The sequence below is a fragment of the Phyllostomus discolor genome, chromosome 14 (assembly GCF_004126475.2).
Source record: "Phyllostomus discolor isolate MPI-MPIP mPhyDis1 chromosome 14, mPhyDis1.pri.v3, whole genome shotgun sequence".
Taxonomy (NCBI): Eukaryota; Metazoa; Chordata; class Mammalia; order Chiroptera; family Phyllostomidae; genus Phyllostomus; species Phyllostomus discolor.
Genome location: NC_040916.2, coordinates 16458215 through 16480433, shown reverse-complemented (window position 1 = coordinate 16480433; position 22219 = coordinate 16458215). Strand labels below are relative to the sequence as shown.

At 47.2% G+C, this 22219-nt stretch overlaps 1 protein-coding gene across 1 annotated transcript in view; it reads left to right on the top strand.

Moving 5' to 3' along the window:
* The window catches only part of RGSL1 (regulator of G protein signaling like 1), a 63888-nt gene that overhangs the window by 17838 nt on the left and 23831 nt on the right, over positions 1–22219 (top strand). The window contains exons 3-11 of the mRNA XM_036015758.1: positions 7404–7486; positions 10589–10663; positions 11906–12035; positions 13531–13635; positions 14636–14797; positions 15892–16856; positions 18879–18941; positions 19367–19589; positions 21628–21735. Coding sequence (XP_035871651.1) covers positions 7404–7486; positions 10589–10663; positions 11906–12035; positions 13531–13635; positions 14636–14797; positions 15892–16856; positions 18879–18941; positions 19367–19589; positions 21628–21735 — 1914 coding nt within the window. The remainder of the gene's footprint in view (positions 1–7403; positions 7487–10588; positions 10664–11905; positions 12036–13530; positions 13636–14635; positions 14798–15891; positions 16857–18878; positions 18942–19366; positions 19590–21627; positions 21736–22219) is intronic.

The following is a 22219-nucleotide window of genomic DNA, read 5'->3' as shown; positions in this document are numbered from 1 at the left end:
CCATTCTGAGGGCCTGTAAAATCCCTGTACTCAGACACCTAACTTGTCCTTGCCGCTGCAGGGATGGGATTTCACGGCTCGGTGCTGCCGGGGAAAGTACTGAGTTCCCGATGCCTAGGGAGGGAGGATGAGGAAGAACCACACAGAGTTGTTTTAGGGAAAGTTTGATAGTTTGCCTTCCAATTTGGAGGCAGAAGGTTACTAATGGCCTCTGATTAACTGAGGGGAACCTTGGGCCAACACAAAACATGCTTGCAATTGCTTGCATTGTAACCAATATTCAATATGTCAATATTATGGTACACATTTAACAAACTAATTACTAAGCTTTTCACCTGACATGTAGAATTATTTATAAATGCAGTAATTTTATTTACAGTTGCTTTCACTTGTTCATTGTTTTTCAATAAAATCATAAATTTGATGAATCAAGTTTTCTGAAATAGATACCATTTCCATATTTTGGAAATTAAAATTCCTTAGATATTTCATATTTCAATTTTAAAATGTGATTCTTTTAAGTATTTTAAACACCTACTAAGGCATATTTACAAGCCTAACAAACAAAATCCTTGTAAGGACTTAAAACGGGGTTTTGGAATTAAGCCTGAGTTCACATCTCAGCTCGGACACTTACTATCTGTGTTTCAGATCAGAGCCAGCTTCCACTGATTCCCTGTTGGGAACCGCCCTGCCTGGTATCAGAAGCTGTAACCCCCACCAAGGCTAAGGCTGGATGAGTGACCTTGGACCATAAGCCACTAAGGAGACAAAAGCTTACCTCCCTGGCAGGAGCACCACTTCTGCTCCTTTTACTTCACCCTGCCTGGCCCCCAATGCTTGGTCGGATGCCCAATGACGGGTAAGATTCCCCAAGGGGGGAATGACCTAAGATAGGCACAATCACATGGGAGGCCCCCAAGGAAGGACTTTGAGGGGTACAGCAAAAGGGGGTGATGGGCCCCCGCCCCTAGGCTTTGACATAGCCTGAGTCCTCACTGTCTGTGAGAAAATCTCCTAATCTCTTGGCTGCCTTACTTTCCTTGCTCCACCTAAGCCTGAAACAATGACAGAGGGTGGTATAGCCCTGTGTTGGAAAGGGCGGGTTCCCCGGGTGATCAGGGTAAAATCTCGTGAATCCTGCTTTGTTTAGAATGTTCTCAATTAAATGATAAGGGTCCAAGGAAGAAGTAAGTTTGTTCCTCAAAGTTTTACAGCTCTTTAGCTATCTGACTCAAAATAGGCCCTCAGAGTTCTTTGTTATCTATTGTTTGATCTTTACTTCCTGGCAATGATTAATGAGCTTTACCTGAATTCCTGTGTAAAGGAACCCAATAAAAGCCTGCTCCGGCAGGAGAATGGGGCGGTCTCCACTAGAGAGAGTGGCTGTTTTGTCCCTATTTCTCCACAGGACTTGGTTGTCCATGTGTATGTTTTTCTCATGTTTTGACGAGCCATCCACGCAGTGTTCCGTGGTCACTGCTGGTCGGTGGCCGCAACAATTCCCCAAAGCTCTGGGCATCTCCTTTACCCCAGGGCACAGTTACCCAGAGAGGGCTGCAGATCCCTGTCACAGATTAAGGAGAAGATTCACAATAAATACTTGGAAAAACATGGCAACATTCTTCCTAGAAGGCAAAATGCTTTTTAAAATTTTTATTTTATTTTATTTTATTTTATTTTATTTTATTTATTTTTAGAGAGAGGAGAAGGAGGCAGAAAGAAAGAAAGGGAGAGAAACATTGATGTGTGAGAGGTACATCAATTGGTTGCCTCTCTCACTCTCCCAACTAGGGACCTGGTCCACAACCCAGGCCCTGGTTGGGAATCACACCAACCACCTTTTGGTTCATGTGCTGGCACTCAATCTGCTGAGCTACACCAGCCAGGACAGCTTTTTTTTTTTTTTTTTTTTTTTTTTTTAAAAACTCAGGACTAAAAATAGGATGAAGGACTCAATGTTCTACCATGATGGCTCATTATTTAAAGGCTCCTATTCATATTACTTCATTCACTCAACAAATACTTATGGAGCACTTCCATGTGACAGGAACTGCTCTAGAAGTGTGGGACACATCATTGACGATCAGCCAGAAATTCCTGCCACCCATGGAAATTCTATTCTCAAGTAGTCTCAGTGGGCTACCCACACATGTTTTTCCCCAAGGGACCCTGTGATCAATAGCCAAGACAAAGAGTCTGTGGGTTGGATCATCCTGGTATTTGCACAGCAGTTATCTGCTGTTATGATGTCTACATGTACTTCTGTGGTTAGCACCTCCTCCCATTGAAATCATGCTCATTTTCAACTACAACATCTTCTTTCAGCCTTTGTGGCTGTCCCCACTGTGCCACTGCTGCTGGCACCACCACCACTGAGCATTTGTTGTCATAGACACTGCTATGCATAATCTCTTTTTGCCCCTGAGCTACTGAGGCAGCCACCCCTTGATGATGAAAAGTCCTGGGCAGGGTCTGATGGCTGAGTTTAGGACAAGTGTGTCCTTGCTGCCGGGGCAAAGGAGGGACTGTCTGGTCCCCTCTGATGTGCATAGTTCCTCCAAACCCACACAATGATTTCTGACCCCCAATAGACCACCAGAGAGACCACTGAGACAATATAAAACAACACTCAACCCTATTAAATGCACTTGCTGTTGACTCAGTCAATGTCCAGGATCCTCTTTGGGCTCTTTTACATATACCCTGAGTCATAGAAAAATAGGTTATTGTGAGGAAGTCCAAGGAGTGTATTTTTATGCCCATTAAAATTCATTTTTCATGCGAAAAAGAGGTTTGACTTACTGGCATATTTGAAATAACATGGGCTTTTGAATCGAACAGCAGAGGCAAATGTTAGTGTTGTGCTTACTGTCTTTCAATGGAAAGGTGATAATAATCTGTTCTGCAGGGCTGAGAATTGAATGAACACAAAGTACGAGGTCTGTCCAGAAAAAGTCCAACCTTTGTTAATACAACAAGAATGGTTTGTGGGGCATCAGTGTAACCTGGCAGCCAAGGAGAGTGGACTGGACTGCACGTGTGTGAATAGTGACTTCACTGTACTAGTCAGTGGCAGTGGTAGACACCACTGAGTGAGCATGTGTACTGTGTGCCTGTCGCGTTCAAAATGGCTGAGCAAATAGAGCAATGAATCTGCATCAGATTATGCGTTAAGCTTGAAGATTCCTCCACGGAAACTATTTAGATGATTCAAAAGGCCGTAGCTATGGGTACCTGGTGATTGGCAGCTTCGTCATGACAATGCGTCCACTCATGCATCACATCTTGTGCAGAGTTTTTTTTGAAAAACCTCAAATCACGCAAGTGACTCAGCCCCCCTACATCCCAGATTTGATGCCCTGCAACTTCTGGCTTTTCCTGAAAGTAAAATCATCTTTGAAAGGAAAGAGATTTCAGACCATGGATGAGGTTCAGGAAAATGTGACAGGGCAGCTGGTGGTGACTGGGAGAACCGTGTGAGGTCCCAAGGTGCTTACTTTGAAGGGAACTGAGGCATGGTTGTCCTGTGATGTTTCTTGTCTCTTGTATCTTCTTTGATAAATTTCTTTGTCATATTATGTGGCTGAATACTTTCTGGACAGGCCTCGTACAAACCCCTAATCTAACTTCCTCTCCATAGAAGGCATTTAGCTAATGTTTATTGTCTCACTTTTCACAGCCAATGGAAACTGAAGTAACCCATGGCCAACCAGGGTAAACTATCTGGGAAGGAGGAGAAAGGGTGGAAAACAAACTGGGATATTAGATTGAATGTTCCAGCTTATCTGACAGACACGTCAAGTTATTACATATTCATTGAGTACCTGTTAAATTTCAAGAAGGATATTACACCCAAAAGACACATTAGAAATAGATTACTAGATCCCCCCTTGCCAAAGCACAAAGTCGGGTTAAAGAGATAGAACTTAAACTTGGGACATGAGCTGTAATTGGACAACAGTGACAAAGAACCTGTCAATGCACACAAAATAGTATGGACTTAAAGGCCTACGTGTAGGAAGGGTCTGATACCTTCAAGGGGATCCAGGAGATAGAGTCACAAAAAGACGATAGAATCTGGAACCTTTAAGAACAGGCGTCACTGTGCGTTCTCAGAGAGTGGGGTTCTGTAGACGGGGACCTGCTCTGCCCCTAATCAGTCACAGTGGCAAGGAGAGCATGGCAACATGAACAATGTCGGTGAGTCTCTGAGAGGGAGGGCACTCGGGCTTTGAGTCCCCACATAAGGCACATCACTCACCTTCCGCCCATGAACAGACCTGAGTCAAGCAGGGGCGCCACAGGTGGCTCTTCTGTTACTCATGCCCTTTGTTTACTTTGCTCTTCTTTCCCCCAGCCCCCCAACCCCTCACCGTATACCACCTATCTTTGAAGGTAGGGCAGGACTCCATTCACAAGACAACTAAGGCGACTAAGCGGGAGGGAGTGAAATGCAGATGAGGCCCTCCTGTGTCCTACCTCCTCCAGCTAGAAGGCTAGCACGAGGTTTGGGATTAGCCAGGGATTCCTTTTGTCCCCAGTCGGTGTTACCATGGTGTGGAATGAGTGTTGAAAGCCTTCCCAACCTATCGGGAAGTTTGAAAGCAGAACAGGTGAGAATGGAAAAACAGGAATGAGGAAATCATAGGATGAGGAAGGGGAGGATGTACAGAGCCTTGCTCCTGTACCCAGCTGAGACTGTTCTGTTAATGCCAAGCCCTGTCGTCGCTGAGCCCCTTGTCACCAGCAGTGTGTGTAGTTATGGGACACAATCAGTTGGGAAATTTCTGTGAAGACCTGATTTCCTGTATTCAGGTACCTTCATAATCTCATTAAACAAACCCATGCCAGGCTTTGTGAGTGACAAACAAACAGGATTCCTAAAGACTGAAGACCTTCTCTTCAAAGAGCAATTCAGTCAACATTTATAGAACTTTAGACATCACACACACCCTTCTAGTGCCCTCCTGTGGGGAGAAAGATGAAAAGGCAAGGGCCCTCCTCTCATGTCAGTTCAGTCTGGTGAGAAAGACAGATGAATCAATGGATGGAAACAATGACGTGTTCATTGTAATGGTGGGGAGATGTACATGACCATGTGGGGGGCGGTGGTCAATTTCACCACTGTAGTAGGTTCTCCCATGCTTGACTCGCCATGAAGATGATATGTAGAACAATTCTTTTTTTTTAAGATTTTTAAAATTTATTTTTAGAGAGGGAAGGGAGGGAGAAAGAGAGAGAGAGAGAAACATCAATGTGTGGTTGCTGGGGGCAGTGGCTTGCAACCCAGGCATGTCCCCTGACTGAGAATCGAACCTGCGATGCTTTGGTTCACAGCCTGCACTCAATCCACTGAGCTACGCCAGCCAGGGCTTTTTTAAAGATTTTTTAAAAGATTATTTATTTATTTTTAGAAAGGAGAACATCAATATATGGTTGCCTCTGCACCCCCTACCAGGGACCTGGCCCACAACCCAGGCATGTGCCTTGACTGAGAATTGAACCAGCGACACTTTGGTTTGTAGGCCAGAACTCAATCCACTGAGCTACACCATCCAGGGCTGTAGACCACTTGATGGATGTCTAGTGGTTTGTGAAGCAGACTGGGGTTGTGTAAGAAGGAGCAATGCCTTTGGCTGGTCAACAAGAGCAGGCACCATGGGTGTGAAAAGTCTTTATTAGCTTCTTTTGTATAGATATTGTTTACTTCCTCTTTTATAACATCTGTGGGAAAGAAAGTCTAATTAAACATACGAGGACTCACACAAGAAGTGGTGGGAGTTTACACGAGGGTTAACGATGCCCTCAATCCACTCCTTGGCTGGAGGTCAGCAACGCTGCCCTTGGGCATGCCTTCCACAAACACACCTAGCCCACAGCAGTGGCTGCAGGGACTTCATTCATAGGGAGGGGTCTGTGGCAGCTGCCATCCTGCCGCAACTGGCCTGGGCTCAGCACACACGGAAGGCAGCCTGCCCTGGCAGCCGCCCTCTTGGCTTGTCCTTTTCCATTCCCCTCGCTGGGGCTTAGGAATGGGGTGAGAGGACAGGGAAGGGAGGCCTGCCCACTATGGGCTGAGGCTTGAAGAATCTGAGTGTGTTGATTGAAGTAAAGTATGTCTGTTTTTTAAAAAATTTACAACAGTAGGTGGCAAAAAAAATCTGTGTGGAACAGAGGGCAAGAACTGACGTGTACTATTACAATAGTGTTTGATGGTCTGAGCTTTTATTTCTATTTCTGTTACATGACAACAATAATCACCAAGTGCCATCAGGAAAAGTTACTGAAGGATTGTTTAGTTTTCTTACTTTATCATAACTACACTGTAGTGACGGTGAGCGGTACCCAGAGGTTCCACCGAGCTGAGGGATAGGACTAGTGTATGGTATGTAGGTTGCACATTTTACAAGTCTTTCATTATAAACTTCAGGTATGATGGGAAAATGCAGGGCCATTGATAGAACAAGTAGCTCACTATTCACTAGTTGAGCACAGCGCTCTAAGAGACTGTCAGTGAACTAGTCCACCTGTGGTGTCCTTGCTTAGCTTTGTGACAGTGAACCTTTACCCTCTCGGGTGAACTTGGGCAGCTCAATGATCAAGCCAGAGAGGAATAAAAAATACTTTGCATGACCAGATCGATATTCAGAAAAGCTCTTGTTGGGTTAGAAGGTTGGGACCAAAACAACAGGTTGTAATTTGACTGGCATAAATGTAGACTCCTACCCTTGTTTTCTAAAAAGGGGCTGACTGAACAAAGGACGGTGGAGTTAATAGTGTAATGATCACCCAGAGCTAACCCCGCTTCTGGCCACACTAACAGAACCTACAGTACGGGTGACAGTTATCTATGCCCTTCCCCGGCAAGCGGGCAGAATCCTTGAATTGCAGGGGACACTCTGTCCAGCAAAGGGGGAACCAGATGGCAAGGAGACCATGCAGGGAAGGGTTGAAGAATTGCTTAGTGATGAGCCAGAGGAGCTGGAGATAAGCAGCGGGTTGTAATATCTTCACACGTTTGGGACTTGGGTGGATTCTGAGAAGCTTCAGAGGGCGGAATTGCTATACGTGGAGAGAAGATGAAGGAAGGGAGCTCACAGCAGGAAAAATCTTCCTTACAATTTTCTCTTTTCCTAAGTGGAACGGCAGCCCTATGAGGGGATGAGCCCCCTCCCCCACAGTGGAGGTGTTCAAGCAGACTGATATTGCCAAGAAGAGTCCTGGAGTTGGGGAGAAATTGAGTTAGATGATCCTGAAGGTCATGGCCATGCTGAGACTTGGCCGTGGGAAATGACCCATTCATTCAATTGCTTTGTTTTCTCATCCTGAGTGTAGCATGGGTTCATGTGAATGTTCTTTTGTTTGTTTGTTTTGCTGTTGTTGTTGTTTTCCTTTTGTAGAGATAATTGGTTCTACAAATCTCCTAAATCTGCTGGAGGATGAAGTCTTTGCCGATTTTTTCAACACGTTTCTTTCTCTCCCGGTAAGTTTTCTCACTCAGACTTGAATCCACATGTTTCACCCACAGACAAGTAGTGAATCTCCCTGGGCCTTGTGTCTTTTACTTTTTTAATAAAAATAAACTTGCCAAATCAAAACTATGTCCATTTAAGTAAATAAATATGAATCAGAATTTAAAATCTCCAGGAGCTTCCCGTCATTGATGTAATCAGATCCCCAATCCCCAGCCTCCTGATGAACTTGCCTTTGCCTGCCCATCACGCTTCCTGCTGGAACCAGGGCTGCACCCCTGGGAGCGCACCCGGCATTCTCCCTCCTCCGCACCCCTCCTTCACTGCCCTTAGTTTGCGTAGTTCCACCTACCAACGTCTTAACCAGTTTCCAAGTCTGTTTAAACCTGTTCTTCTTAAGGAACTCGTTTTCCCTGCCTCTGTGCCCCTTAGCACTGGGCAGCTCCCCTCTGTTTCACGTGTGTGTCTCCCCGCCGAGTGGCGAAACTGTGAGGTCCGGCAGGGCCAGGACTGCGGGTCATTCACTGCGCGCTGCTCCCCTCTCCAGGTGTTTGGCACACAAAAATTATTGAGTTGTTCGCAGGGACCCAGCCTATGTATAAGATTTTCTCAATCTATGCAACTAACATGAATGTCAAACATCAAAATATTCTCTTTTAAAAGGTTTTATTTATTTTTAAAGAGAGGGGAGGGGAAGGAGAAAGAGAAGGAGAGAAACATTGATATGATAGAAAAGCATTGATCAACCGCCTCACGCACATGCCCCTGGCCAGGGACTGACCCGCAACCCAGGCGTGTACCCTGACCAGGAATCAAACTAGCAACCTCTTGCTTGGCAGAATGATGCCCAACCAACTGAGCTGCACCAGTTAGGGCCATCAAAATATTCTTAAACCCAAACCTAGACTAATCCTGCCTCCCTTTCGGTTGACATCTTCGGCTATATCGTAACCCTGGTGCCTTATAAGCTGTGGCTCACCTCAGTGCACTCCTTCCTGTGGAATGCCACCCATCAAAAGGTGAAATTTTCACTGGGAAAAAGCACTCTGTGTTACCCCACAAACACTTCTTGGGTGGTCACTTTGGCCAGTCAATGGGCTTAATGCTGGTACACAGGTAATTAATGGTACCATCTCTATCCTCAAGGAGTTCCCAGTCTAATGGGAGAAATGGAAGGTGCGTGACATGGTAGAAGTCTCTAGGAGACAGTGGGGTACAAGGAGGGAGAGACCGCTCCTACCTGAAAGAGTCAGGAAAAGCTCCTGAGAAGAGGTGACACAGGCCAAGTCTTGAGAGAAGATGTGGTATTTGAGAATTGGGGGGAGGGTGTTGTGAGAGCAAGAGCTAAGGCAGCCCCACTGGGCCAAGTAGCTCAGCAGTGTGGACGTCATCCTGAAGGCCACAGAAAGCCATTAAAGGGGTCATAAGCAACAGAGTGACAAGCTCAGACTTTCCTTTGAGACAATTATTTCTGCAGAAATCTGGGAGTGGGTGGGGCTGTCAGGACCACAGTGGAGGCAGGGAGACCAGTCAGGAGATGCTCTCAACAGCACAGGTGGGAGGGGTTAAGGATCGAAAGGCAAAGGGATAAGGCAGGTAGGAAAGATTTTTTACAAAGCAAAATGCAGGACCCTGACACTGTTTAAATGTCGGGGAGCGGTGGTAAGAGAGGGAGGAGCTGGGGTCACAGGCTTGGATGCCCGGTGGATGGGGATGCCACCCAGCACACGGAACAAAGAGGAAGGAGGAAGGGGCCTCTGAGAGCAGCTCTTCTGGGCGATTCTCACTCATTCTCTTGCCTCTGCCAGTGTCTTAATGAAAGGTCCCAGAAGTAACCTTAAGACATTTTAGTTAATGAGTTCTGGAATTTAAGAAGCCCACAATAATGTTCTAGAAATCGGGAGAGTGACATGGGAAGTGGAATCGCAGCCAAGAATATAAGAAAGTCCTGGCCGGGTAGGTAGCTGTGTCCTGCGTAGAGAGACAGTGGTGTTTGATGTTGAGCACGGCTGTCCTTGTACCCGTTTCTAAGTAAACCGCCCTGTGAGGCCCCCATCATTTGCTTCTGACAGATGGGTTAGAGACATTAACTGACCTCCCTGAGGTCACATGGGGCTGACCAGGTCTGTGGCTCTGGGTACAACTGTCACGTGGTGACACTGCTCCCACGTATTCCTCCCACGTGCTCTCACGACTCCATGGTCCCACCTCACATCCCATAAAGGTAGCTTCGCACCCCAGGCAGGGCGTGCTGCTGTGTCACACACTGGTGCAGAGCAAGGAGAGCTCCCCGAGGGCAGAGTCTCCCTTATAGACTGAGTTTTGTGCAGTGCAGGCAGCTCCGTCACCTCCCTCTGACACCTCACAGCCCCTCGGGGACAAAGGGGAGAGGAGGAGGGGCCACAGATGGACAAAGTTTGGGACCACTAGTCTTGGGGAGATGGGCAGACAGACATGATGTGCTGAGAGCTCAGCCGGAAGTGGGGCTTCTGTCCCTCCAGTTTATCACAAATACTCTGGGGACACTTTGAGACATTTTTGGTGTCTGTGGTGAGACTGCTGAGCTTAGCACAGAAGCCCTATCCCATCCATCTCAGAGCCAGTTGCCTAGGTCACAGTCACAGCTCCACAACAAAAGACAACAGTAGCCTAGAATTATCTATCGATTTTGGACACTCTTAATGCCCCCATAAGTAACTTACACCCCCCCCAATCTTCATATCCTCGGTCCTCTCTGCTTTCTCTAGCTTGAGTTCAGGCCATTCCAAAGCGGCTTCTCTTTATGAAAGGGTTAGGTCTCTGTTTTAGCCAATGAATACACAAGATACACAAAACTCGTCACCTTTTAACATCAAGTGCTTTGCACACAGGCAAGATACTAATTCCCAGGTTGGGGCAGGGCACAGCCAAGAGATAAACAAATCTTGCAATTTAGTCTACTTTGGGTATTTCTGTGCAAGGAAAGTTGATTCAGTGAAATACACTTAAGAATGGATGCCCCCGGAAGTAGGAAAGCAATGGGCCCTCTCTGCCCCCATGGCTGCAGACGGACCGTGATGTGTTCATGAAGAGAAGCTCTACCCCTTTGGCTGTCTCCTGGCTTTCTGTTGCAGGTCTTTGGCCAGACACCTTTTTACACAGTTGAAAATGCAGAGTGGGGCTTGTGGCCGGAAATCCCTCATGACTTGGTGAGTGAGGGTCTTACTTCAGTGGCTAAGGGCTTGGAGCGGGGGAAGAGGGAGTGAACTGGAAGTGTGGTTGGGAAACCCAGAGGGAGAAACTACAGAGCAGGCGAGTAGAGCAGTATCAAGCCAGGTAGACATTTCTCCTTCGTGCATCCTTACCACTTGGGCAAGAGATGCTGGTGAGTTCTTTCCTTTATATTCTAATCCTTGGGTGGCAAATGGGATTCACCTCTCATGCTCCCTGTGCCTGTTGGGCAGTGGATGCTTGAAGCACTGCATTGGGAAGAATGCTGAGGCCACACCTGAGCCAGAGGAGTCTGGGAATTGATTGGCAATGCCTGCCATGGGTTTGGGAAAGGGAGTCACAGCCCTCGTGGGCCACATAGTAATTATTTGCATTATAAGGTGTAGCTCAAGGTAAGATGCCACTCTGCAATTCCTAGTTATTGCTTGACCTCTCTCCTCCAGAGATTGTCTCCCTCTTTATGTCTTTCTTCCTTGCCCTTGTCCATTGTCTTTTTCTCCCCACCCTCTTCCTGTCACCCTTTTCCACTGTGTTGACCACTGTGTTAGACTTGCCAGTGGCTTCCACGTGTCCTCCCAGCAGCAGGTGGGACCAGAAAGACCATGCTAAGCCCTGCTCACAACGAGGTTCTGTTTTCTCTGGGATCTGGAGAACTGAGAGAGACTCACCACTCTGATTCTTATATTTGGTGTTCCTAGCAGAATTCTGAAACTTATACATTTTAGTTTTTTTCTCACTTCTCTGGTGGCTCGATCTCTCAGGGATCCATCCCATACTTTAAATGATGTCACATGTGAGTCCTTGTGTGTTTTTGTACATGTTGTGTAGTTGACATGGGCTGGGAGTGTGTGCAAAATTTTAAGTGCATTTACAAAGAAGCAAGTTGAGTAGGGTTATGACTCAGCACCACAGACCAAAGCTCTTTTTGCTTCTCTTCTACAAGCAAGACTTAGATCTTTTTAAAAACAACTTCACCCAGATGTAGAGAAGAATTTTTGGGTGTGTGAAAAGCCAAGCCTTTTCTTTCCTACCAATCCTTTCACTCATTTGGGAACCTCAGCCCAAGTCTCCAGTCCCCTCAGGTTCTATTTTTAATCGACATGCCTCTCCCCTGGACCAGATGTGGCAAGTGTGAGGTTATATGTTGCCCTTGCTAAACTGCATTTCTTAGCAGTTTGGTTCCATTTCTCTTTTCTGTTCATATTTTGTTTGGACTCTAGATTTCAAAGTACACAGGATTTTTGACCTGGCTGGGAAAATACCGGTTGCCTTTCTTCTGTAAAACCAACTTGTGTTTCCATTACATTCTCTGTCAAGAGCTCATCAGTTTCATTAATTCCCCAGAAGGAGGTAAGCATCGGGGTAAACACGTGGGGAAATGTGGAAAGCCAGGCTGCATAGTGGTGCTGTGCCTGTTAGCCCTATAATAAGGCACAAATAGCAGCCACCTCTGTAGCCTTAGCCGTGCAGGTGGCTCAGCCTATGTTGTGTGGCAGTAGGTGAGATCTTAGGCTGGGGAATTGGTACCTAGAGCAATAGGCAGAAGTCAAATGGGCTGGGCTCTTTGTCTCACTGCATCCACAAATGAGAGAGTTAATGACAAAATTGTCTGAAATATATTCAGAATCAAACACATCTCGCCACTGTCATTGCTACCATGTGGTCTAAGCCACCATCATTTCTCACCTGGCCACGGAAATCATTTTGGGCACCTTGTTTCTGCTCTTGTTCTGCTGCCCGTAGCAGCCAGGGTGAGCCCCTAAACATTGAATTCAGACCATGTCACTCCCCGGTTGGCTGTCCCCAGCCCTTGCACCAATGGCTTCTTTCTGAGTGTGAAATCCAATGTCGCTCACCTTCAAGGTCCCAGAGCCCTGGCTTCATTTCCTTTCTAACCTCATCTCTTCCTACTCCCCTCCCCACTCATCCCATTTCCACCACACCGGCCTCCTTGCAGACCCTCCAATATACTGGCCACATTCCCATTTCAAGGCTGTGCACTAGCTCTTCACTCCACCTGGAACGCTCTTCCTCCATATTCACACTGGCTCTCTCTCACCTCCTTAAATCTCTGTAAAGATCTTTCCTACTCCGTGAAGACCACAATGCCCACTCATCCAACCCCTGCCCTAGCATTCCCAACCCTGTTTACCCTGCTTTACTTTTTCATTTTTCCCCATAGTACTTATAACCTTCAGCCTTTCTAGGTAATGTACTTATTACACTGATTGTTCATTGTCTCATTCACTAGAATATAAGCTCCTTGAGAGCAGAGACTTTTGCTCTGTTTGCTAGTGTATCCCAAACACCTGGGCTGGTACTTGGCACTTAGTAGACATGTAATAAATATTTGTTGGAAGAATGAATGAATAAAATCTGCATCTAGGATTGAATTGGTAACTTTACTCTCAGCTCAACTAACCAAAGGAAACCGAACATGTTCTTCCTGGGGAAGGTTAAGATTCAGGGGATCCACTGAGTAAAATGTTGTAAAAAATCACCACTATGCTCATCTCTGTCCTGCAATATATGTATTGGGAAAGTTGGATTCACAGAATCACTGTTGTGTGGGGACCATAGAAGGCAAGGGACCTTGGTTGGAGTATGCTTTCAACGTTGGATTGTATGTGTGCTTGTGGGTCCCTCGTGTCACTTGATGCATGTCCCTAGAGGGTCTGGTGCCAAGTTGCAAAAGCACCACACAGTGAAGACCCAACTCATCTCCCTGTCCACTATTTCTTCTCACTCATACTGAGCACATGGGGGTCTGACCATGCACAAGCCTGGAAGAGGAGCCAGGGCCAGAGCTCACTCACTCTCTCTCACCATGAATTTCTCCTGGCAGCCCACATGATGAAGTGGAAAAGAGCAGACCAGTGGCTACTCCAGAAATGCATTGGCGGGGTCAGAGGGATGTGGCGCTTCTGTACCTACCTCAAGGGAAGTGCAGGTGGGTTCTTGCAGTTCTTCCCAGGGCCTTTGCAAATTCTTAACAGCTTCCAGGGAGCCCTAGAGCACTTACCGACAGTTACGTATGTCTACGGTGAATATAAAAAATGATTTTTAATGCAGTTTGGGTAAAGTCTTTAAAAATTGGGATCCACAGTTTAGTTTAGGTCAAATAAAGTCAGAGTCCCTTTCATTCATTCATTCATTCATTCATTCAACAATGGTATTGAGCACCACTGTATGGCAGCCACTGTGCTGGTAGTTGGGGTATCAAGGTGAATAAGAGCCATAAATCCCCTTCCTAAAGCTGCCATGCTGGTGGGGAAGCAGACAAGGAGCAAGTAAATAAATAAACCCCTGGAGCAAAAGTGTTGGGATGCACTGCCTTCTGCCCTGTGCGTCCCAGTGGTTGATGAGTGCAGGGAGGTGCCCAGCTTGCATCGGCTGACACTCAGTTCAGTGACATTAAGTTTTACCCAGGGACAACCTCTAGTTAAAGGGTAGAATCTTGGATCTGCAGGTAACAGGGAGGAAAGAACTAGGTAGGCTATTATTGCTGTCTGTCACAGCAACTTCAGCTCTGGCAAAGTTGTGAAGCAGGAAATGTAGCCCTTGGCACCTTTTGGCCCCAGGGTCTTGCTACTGGCTACTCTGGGTCTGTTGTCCAGGAAATATTCTTTTCCCTCTGATCTTTATTTTTGGAATCAGACTCAAATGTCTTCTGATCCATCCTACAGATTTCCCTAAAGTGACAGTCTTTCTAACCATAAAAATGTCACAAAAGATCCCTATTCATTAAGTCCCTTCTCCCCATGAATCCCATCTGCCCCCATATTAGGACATTTCTGGAGATGGTGCTTTAACCCACAGGAGTGGCTAATGGTGATGTTGGAGGCAGTAGAGCAGGCTGGAGGTGGGGGTATCAGCTACTACACCCAGAGGTAAGCACCAAAGGGGCAAGCTTGCGGTGCAGCTCTGTGTCTCCCTTGTCTGCTCTGTAGGTGAAGAGCTGGTGGATTTCTGGATCCTTGCCGAGAAGATCCTGAGCATCGATGAGATGGACCAGGAATTGAGAGACTACTACCTATCTCTGCTCCTTGTGCTGAAGGCCACCCATCTTAAGGAGGGCTCACGGGTAGTGGCTCTCTGCAACATGAACATCAGTAAGAACTCTGAAGTGTATCTGAAATGAAATCCCTGGGAGATGGAACCAAAACATCCGTCTGGTGTCTGATAGCCCTCAGTCTCCTGCTTTGCAGACTGCCACCCTTTCCACCTTCTGTGTATCAGGGACCCCAGTGGGAAATCCAACCATTCTGAGGGGAGCAGAATGAGAGAGATCAGTTGTCCTGAGGCTGGTATGGGCCTCTTCCTGAGATGTTACTTGCCAGGGACAGTTGGCTGCATGGAGTGAAGAGAAATTGGAACCAGGTAATTGAACAGCTCTTCCACCTTCTGAGCCTGCTGCGCTTGTCTTCTTTTCTTTAATCGGGATTCTCTAGAACAAACTACAGCCCACAGGCCAAATGAAGTACACATGGCCTTTGAGCTAAGAATGTTTTCATATTTTTAAAGGGTTAAAGAAGACAAGTGTGCAATAGAGACTCTAGGTGGCCCACAAAACCTAAACTGTTTAGTAGCTGGTCCTTTGCAGAAAAAGTCTGCCAACCTCTTCTCTAGAACCCCAGATTCATCCATTTTATTATGTGTATATATGTATGTATATATGTATGTATGTATTTAGTGAGGAGGGATTGCTAACCCAAACACAAATGCGTTCCAGTGGATTTGCTGTTTGGGATTAGTCACACTACTCTTTATTCATAGAGATCATTGAGAACTGATGGCATGAAAATCAGGGCTAGTAAGGACTTTTTCAAATTATCCAGTCCAAAGACTTCCCTCCTGTCGGATGTGCACCCTGAGAACTCCCGTCCAGAGGTACACGTCTCTCATTCTTAAACATGTTTTCATGTGACTTTTTCTTTTCTTTATAATAACATGAAACAGTCTAAAAAATAACCTTATGAACCCCATAGAAGGACTTCTTTATTTGGGAAAGAAGGAAGGTAATCAGAGAAAGGGGTCACTGTACTGAGCAAACCCTAAACACATATCCACCCTATATTTGGCCTGCTCCCACCCCTGGATTGCATGAGGAACAAATGAAATTCTACATTCACACACACAAAAAAACTTGGAAAAATTTTTGAAATCTCACCAATGCCAGATCATTTTCTCTCTGTCTTCTTTCCAGAGTCCTTCCTGAACTTCTCTATCTGGCACCCCAACCAGTCAACCACCAGGAGGGAGATCTTGAGCAACATGCAGAAAGTGGCTCTGTTCAAAATCCAGAGCTATTGGCTTCCCAACTTTTACACCCATGCGAAGACCATCATAGCTAAGGAGGAGTCATGCCAGGGACTGATGCAAGAATATGAGACTCGCCTGTGCAGTATTTGCTGCACCCATGAAGGAGAGCTCCCTGTGAACATGAGCATCAAGAACTCCCACCACCTGCAGAAGCAGTACTCGAGCAGGAAGACCAAACGGAAGATGTGGCGGTTGACAGGTCATGCCTCTTGGTCTCTAGAATTGGATACCAAGCCAGACACCAACTGTATGTTCTCCCAGGAGATCTGCCCTCAGGAGATGGTTACACAAATGCCTTCCCAGAAAAAGATCTCTTTGACCGACAGAGTAACCAGGTCCCTAGAAAAAGATATTCTTTCTGCCAAGAAGTCCAAGATGAAGAAGATAGCCAAGAGCCGCCCCCACATGGAGGGCCTCTTTGAGACAAAGTTCTCTGCCCACCTGAGGACTCTCACCCCCATCATCAGTCACTACCCCCAGATGACAATCAAGAAGGCCATCAAGCAAAGACTCTCCGTGGGCTACACCCACTGGGCTTTGTGTGCTGATGCCTGTGCAGGGGGCCCCTTCCGGGACCACCTGAAGAAGCTGAATTTGAAAGTAGAGCTCCGGCTCCTGGACCTCTGGCACGACCTGCACCATTTCCTCAGTGTCCAGATGACTAACAGGAAGACTGGGAACTCCTTCTTTTGGCACTTGCTGGGCAACCGAATCTGTGAGCTGTACCTGAATGAGCAGATTGGTCCGTGCCTACCACTCAAATCCCAAACCATCAAAGGCCTGAAGGAGCTGCTCCCTTCTGGGGATGTGAACCCCTGGATACTCAGAGCCCAGGAGGAGATCTGCCAGGTAGGTCATACTTTACAGTGATGGGTCAGTATCTGGAAGATTAGGTCAACTGACCTAAAATCCTACCTGGTCATCTGTACTAAGTTAATGACATAATTACCCATATAACCCTTCACCTATTGAAGAGTTGGTTAACCTTTGAGGAGTAGGCTGTACAAATTCCCAAGAACCAGCCAAGACTCCAAAGCAGAATGGAGGTAGGGGAGTGGTCAATATCTACCTTTCAATCTCTTTCTTCAATTCCTCCTTATGTGGAGTGTCCCCAAACCATGAACCTCAGAGTGTGTCACTGAGGGAAATTTTAATAACTGTTCTGAACATCATGCATTGAAATGCGGGATCTTTCTTTCCCAGATTAGCCATCAAGGAAATGGCCAATCCCAAATCCTTAGATAAAAGCAGGAGACTATCCTGAAGACTCACAGGAAGTAAGGCCCATTGCTGGACTTGTCTGTGGTCAAGATCTTGGCAGAAAACAAAAGGCAGAGTCAGTTGGGAAGCAAATGAGCAGCCAGTAGAAGGGACTGATTACCAGGGAGCGGGCTCTAGGGTAGGTAAACCACCGAGGATAGTGCGAGACCCCAGGGCCAGAAGGGTGGGTCACCTTTGTCACTCCTAGGCCTGCAGAGTGGAGGAGAGGGAGTAGTTACCGGAACCAGGAGAGAAAGAGCAAACGGACTGGAACACCTGGCAGGAGCTGTGATTGTCATGGGGGTGTAGCCAGTCCACAGTGACCCGGCTAGGAGGGACGAGGGGCAATCGACACCCCAAGCTCACTCTACTCCTGCTTTCTCATCTCCTGTCAGGACTCCGGGCTGGATGAACCCAACCAGAGGCCAGGGAACCTGTGGATGTGGTCCATGCAGTTTAATTTCCCAAGGCTCAAGCCAGGTGGAGAAGGGTAGAGAGTAGGTCTGGGGGGACAAGTGGATAAAAATAGCAAATTATTTACTGCATTGTAATGTATTTACCTTGTAAAGCGCATTACCTCCTTGAGGCTTCCTCGAACCTCCATGAGGCAGACAAGGTAGTATTGTTGTCACTTGTACAAGGAGGAAAATGAGATTTGGAGAGGGCAAGTGGATTAGCCCAAGGCACAAAGCAGATTAGTGGAGGAATCAGGGTCAGAACCTAGGAGTTCTGGACTCTCCGTCCAGCAGAGTTTCCAGTACACCACAATTACCCAGCGTTGTCCATCTGGGTGGGGTAGGACAGGTCCATCCACTGGATCTACAGCTCAAGCTCTCCTGCATGCAGTTCTTCATCACTGGAAGCCCAGAGGCCCCCTGCTCTTTGTGAAAGACATGTTCCCTCCTCCCTGCTCCCTGTGGACTTCGATCACACCTCTGTGGTGGCATGTGTCACACTGCTGCTCATCGTCCTAGAAGGTGAGCTCCTTGAGAGCCAGGCTTGTAGCATATTGACCTGTATGTTCCCAGAAATGGCACAGTGTCCAGCACGTGGGAGGCACTCAGAAAATATTTGTCAAATACATACATGAATGAATGTGGGAGTATAGATGTACAAGCCCAGCTAAGCACTAGCTCATAGATTTCCGATGTTATTGTTGCTGGGTTTTCTTTGTTTGCTTATTTCAACCTAATGAAATATTCTTCACAAGTGGCTAAGGTCTTCAAGTGGGAGATATTAAAAGTAGACACTATGAAAGGAGATAGTTGGTTTTCAAGACCATTTTGTGAATCAAATGAGATAGTACATTGGAAAGATACAAAGATATATGAGACGTCAAATAACTGCCTGGTAAACTCTTTGTTGCACCTCTTGTTAAGTAAATGTTGGTTACTATCCTCTGAGATTCAGAGACAGGCTGTGTGAGCTGCCATACTTAGGAAGGCAAAGGACTGTCCCCTGATGGGTCATGACGGATGGTCGCTGTTCCACTGTGTCTCCAAATTAGAGAGTCCAGGTGTGGCAGCCTGTTCTCTTCCACGGAAACACTGGTTGGGGACATGCCGCAAGCTGAGCACCAGCTCCTGACGCTCTGTCGTGTTTGGGTTTCAGATTCTCAGCAGCTGGTACGATGAATTCCTGGACGAAGAGGACTACTGGTTCCTCACTTGCTCAGTAGGAGGGGCTTTGAGTTGGGGAGGGATCAGGAGGTGGAGGGGAAACAAGAGAGAAACTGCTCTTTTAGAAGCTTTATTTGTGAAAGTAAATGAAAGTCTGCTTTTTTCCCCCTCGAGGCAGCTGGGGGTTGACATGATCCCTGATGTTCTGAACATAAGCCTCTCAAGGAAAAAGACTCAGGTGCAGAAGCTGACTTTGAAGAAGTCACCTTCACATGGAATCTCCCCCTTCTAGAAAGTGGGTCTGATGAGCAAAGAGAGGGGGTTGGTGTGTCAGGGAGCAAAGGTTCCCATCAAACTGAAAACCCTCAGCCTAAGTCCGAGTGACAGGGAGACACAGGAGGACTGGGCTGTTCGAAAAATCTTGCTCCTCATCTCGTCCCTGTAGCAAATACTGTCTGTCCCTCACCCCCTTTCTCTCAGACTCAGGCCAAGTTCATCAGCCCCAAGTGGCGTAACAGAGAATCCACAAGCAAAAAAGAGAACGTCCTTCTTTATAAGAGGTTTGAGGAATCCCTGGCACTAAGCCAGGGCTTGGCTAACATGGAAGAGATGGATTCTATGCAGTGGCACAAACTGGCTTCTGAGGACCTGAGGCAAGGCGGGTCTCTCCGGGTGGAGATGCAGTCTCCGGTGCTTCTGACAGGTGAGGGCAGTCGCCAATTTTTTTTTGGCCGTTACATGTAGGTAACTGGGAAATACTCATATGTGACGCTTACTGATCATGTGCTGGGTGTCAGCACTGGGCGGGGCAAAGATGGCCTCATTTGCTCTTCAGAATAACCCGAGGTGAGTTCCGAGTCACTGAGTCACAGAGAGGGTAAGTGACCCTGCCCCAGAGTCCAGTCTGACCCATTTCTGTGGGTCTGTTTTTAACAGCTGCCCTCCTTCCCCAACGTAAGGCCGCAGCCCACCCAGGCGGTGGGGAGAAGTGCTAAGGGGCACCAGGCCCAGCTCTCTAACAGGCCTGGGGTCATGTCAGAGCCTGATCTCTGTAAATTTGAGCAGGGATTTAACCTCTCTTTAAGCCCCAGTTTCCTCATCTGTCAACTGGGAATAATAATAGGCTTGTTGTGAAGATGACCCATGGTCCTCTATGAAAGCTCTCAGCACAACGTTTGGCAGTAGTTCAAGGCCAATAAATGTCAGTCATCGTTATTCAAATCGAACAAATTGCTTCAATTTTCTATGCTGAGGCAGTCAGAGTAAGGCAGCATTTCTCAAAGTTGGAGGCACAATGAATACATTTGACTTCAGTATATGTGTGTGTGCCTATAGACAGAAAAATATTTTCACAAACCAAGGATGGACTCTAATGGACTGTCCATTCTGGACAGTCCAAGGATGGACTGTCGTGTTCTATTTTGTTTTTGACATCCTAGTGAGTGGCGACCTACACTTTGAAAAACACAGATAGAGTAGGAGTGTGAGCAAAGGCTTTGAAAAGTCGTTCCCACCACTCCTTGCTCTGTGAGCCTGGGCAAGTTACTTTGTCTCCGTGAGCTGAGGCAATCGAATCTGTATGTCATTGCTTCTGACGTCCTCCTCTATAGAAGGGGGACTATGGCCTCTACTTTGCAGGGCTGTTGAGAGGGTTGGAGGTAATGCATTTACACAGCAAACAGGTGTTCAGTAAGCCATACGTCCTCGATTACATTAAAAAATGTAACAGTCAACTCTTGAAATTCCTACATTGCACAGTGCATCCCAGGTACGAAACAAGATGCCTCGGACGCATGCCCCTCGGAGCCACCCCAAACATGAGTTATTTAAATCTATCATGCACAGGCCTCCTGTTCTACCTCAGGGTTCCACCTTCTCTCCAAATCCCGAACACTGCAGAACCTTTCCCAGAAATCAAGAGAGAAGCGGAAGAAAGGGTAGCTGTTGTACACACATACACAGTGGCAGGCATTTCTTTAGTGGCCGTGGAATGTCAGGAATGGCTGGGGAGAATGGGAACCACCCTCCCTGGAGACGCCCCCCACGGCCCAGTACACGTGATTACTTCCCCCACCGCTGCTGCTCTGGAACACAGCCCGACCCGCTCAGGGCCTCCTGTGCATTATCCCGGGGCCCTGGCTGCCAGGGAGGTGGACCCCTCCACTCGGGCTGCGTCCAGAGCACCAGAACTAGAATGCTCTCCACTTTCCTATGGAGAACAGGAGTGCCAGGGAGGTGGGAAGGATGCCCGAGCTTGCTCAGCATGCAAGGACTAGAAACCTGGATCCCTTGCAGACATAGCCCACTTCTCTTACACCGTCCAGCCAGGACCCCTGACCGAGAGGTGATAGTGATGATGATGGCCTTTGACTTAAGGGCAGCTGGCACTTGTGAGTCCCCCTGGGATTCCTTCTGGGCTCCACCAGTGTAAGTCAGAAAGCACTAGACTACCCTGGAGAGTTCCAGGACATGTGTGTGTGATGAGGTGAAAAACCTCCATGGGTCAGGTGTCTCCGAGAAGGGCGGAACCCTCCCATCCTGGAGGGGAGGGGAGGGTGTGTTTCCTTGCTTCCGATTTGGCCGAGGGAACTCATGTTCCTTGTGTGTGAACATTCCTATGAAACACCATCGCCGTATTTAAACGAATGACATTTTAAAGGCAATACCTTCAACAACAGTGTATGAATCTTCAAACCCAGAGTGGTCCACTGGACCCTCCCCTGTTTTTCTCTACTTGGTAGACACAGAGAAAATGCCCTTTGAGGAGCTCTGCTATAAGTATCCGAAGGTGGCCATACAGAGGATCAGCGATGACTACAAAATATATTGTGAAAAAGCACCTAAGACAGGTAAGTGTGTAAGCTCAGTTAGATTCGAGACAGCCAGATAAGAAAGAATCTCAGTAGGGCCACAGGCCAAAAGAGGAACCAGGCTTCGCTTGAAATGGGGGGTGGTCAGACTTCACCATCGTTATTTTTCCCCTCTTTTCAAAGCCATCGTGAGAATGAGAGGACATTCTAGATGAATGAGAATGAAAATTGTTTATTCCCACCTCCGTGCTTGGGTATTACTGTGGGGGGTTAAATAATGCAAATGCGTCTTCTGCGGCTTCGGAGATGTGTGGGAGGAGGTTGGTTCCGGGGCGTGCTTAGGCACAGCTCCTGTGAGGGAATGAGGAAGGCAAGCTGGGCGGGGCTAGACGAGGAACCGCCAGGCAGTGGCGCTGGGCCTCGCCGATCCCCTAGGAGGCTCGAAAGCCAGGTGACCCTTCAGACTTGTCCCTCATTGAGTCAAGAGACTTTTGTACATCTGCATGGACTCATATGGCATGTG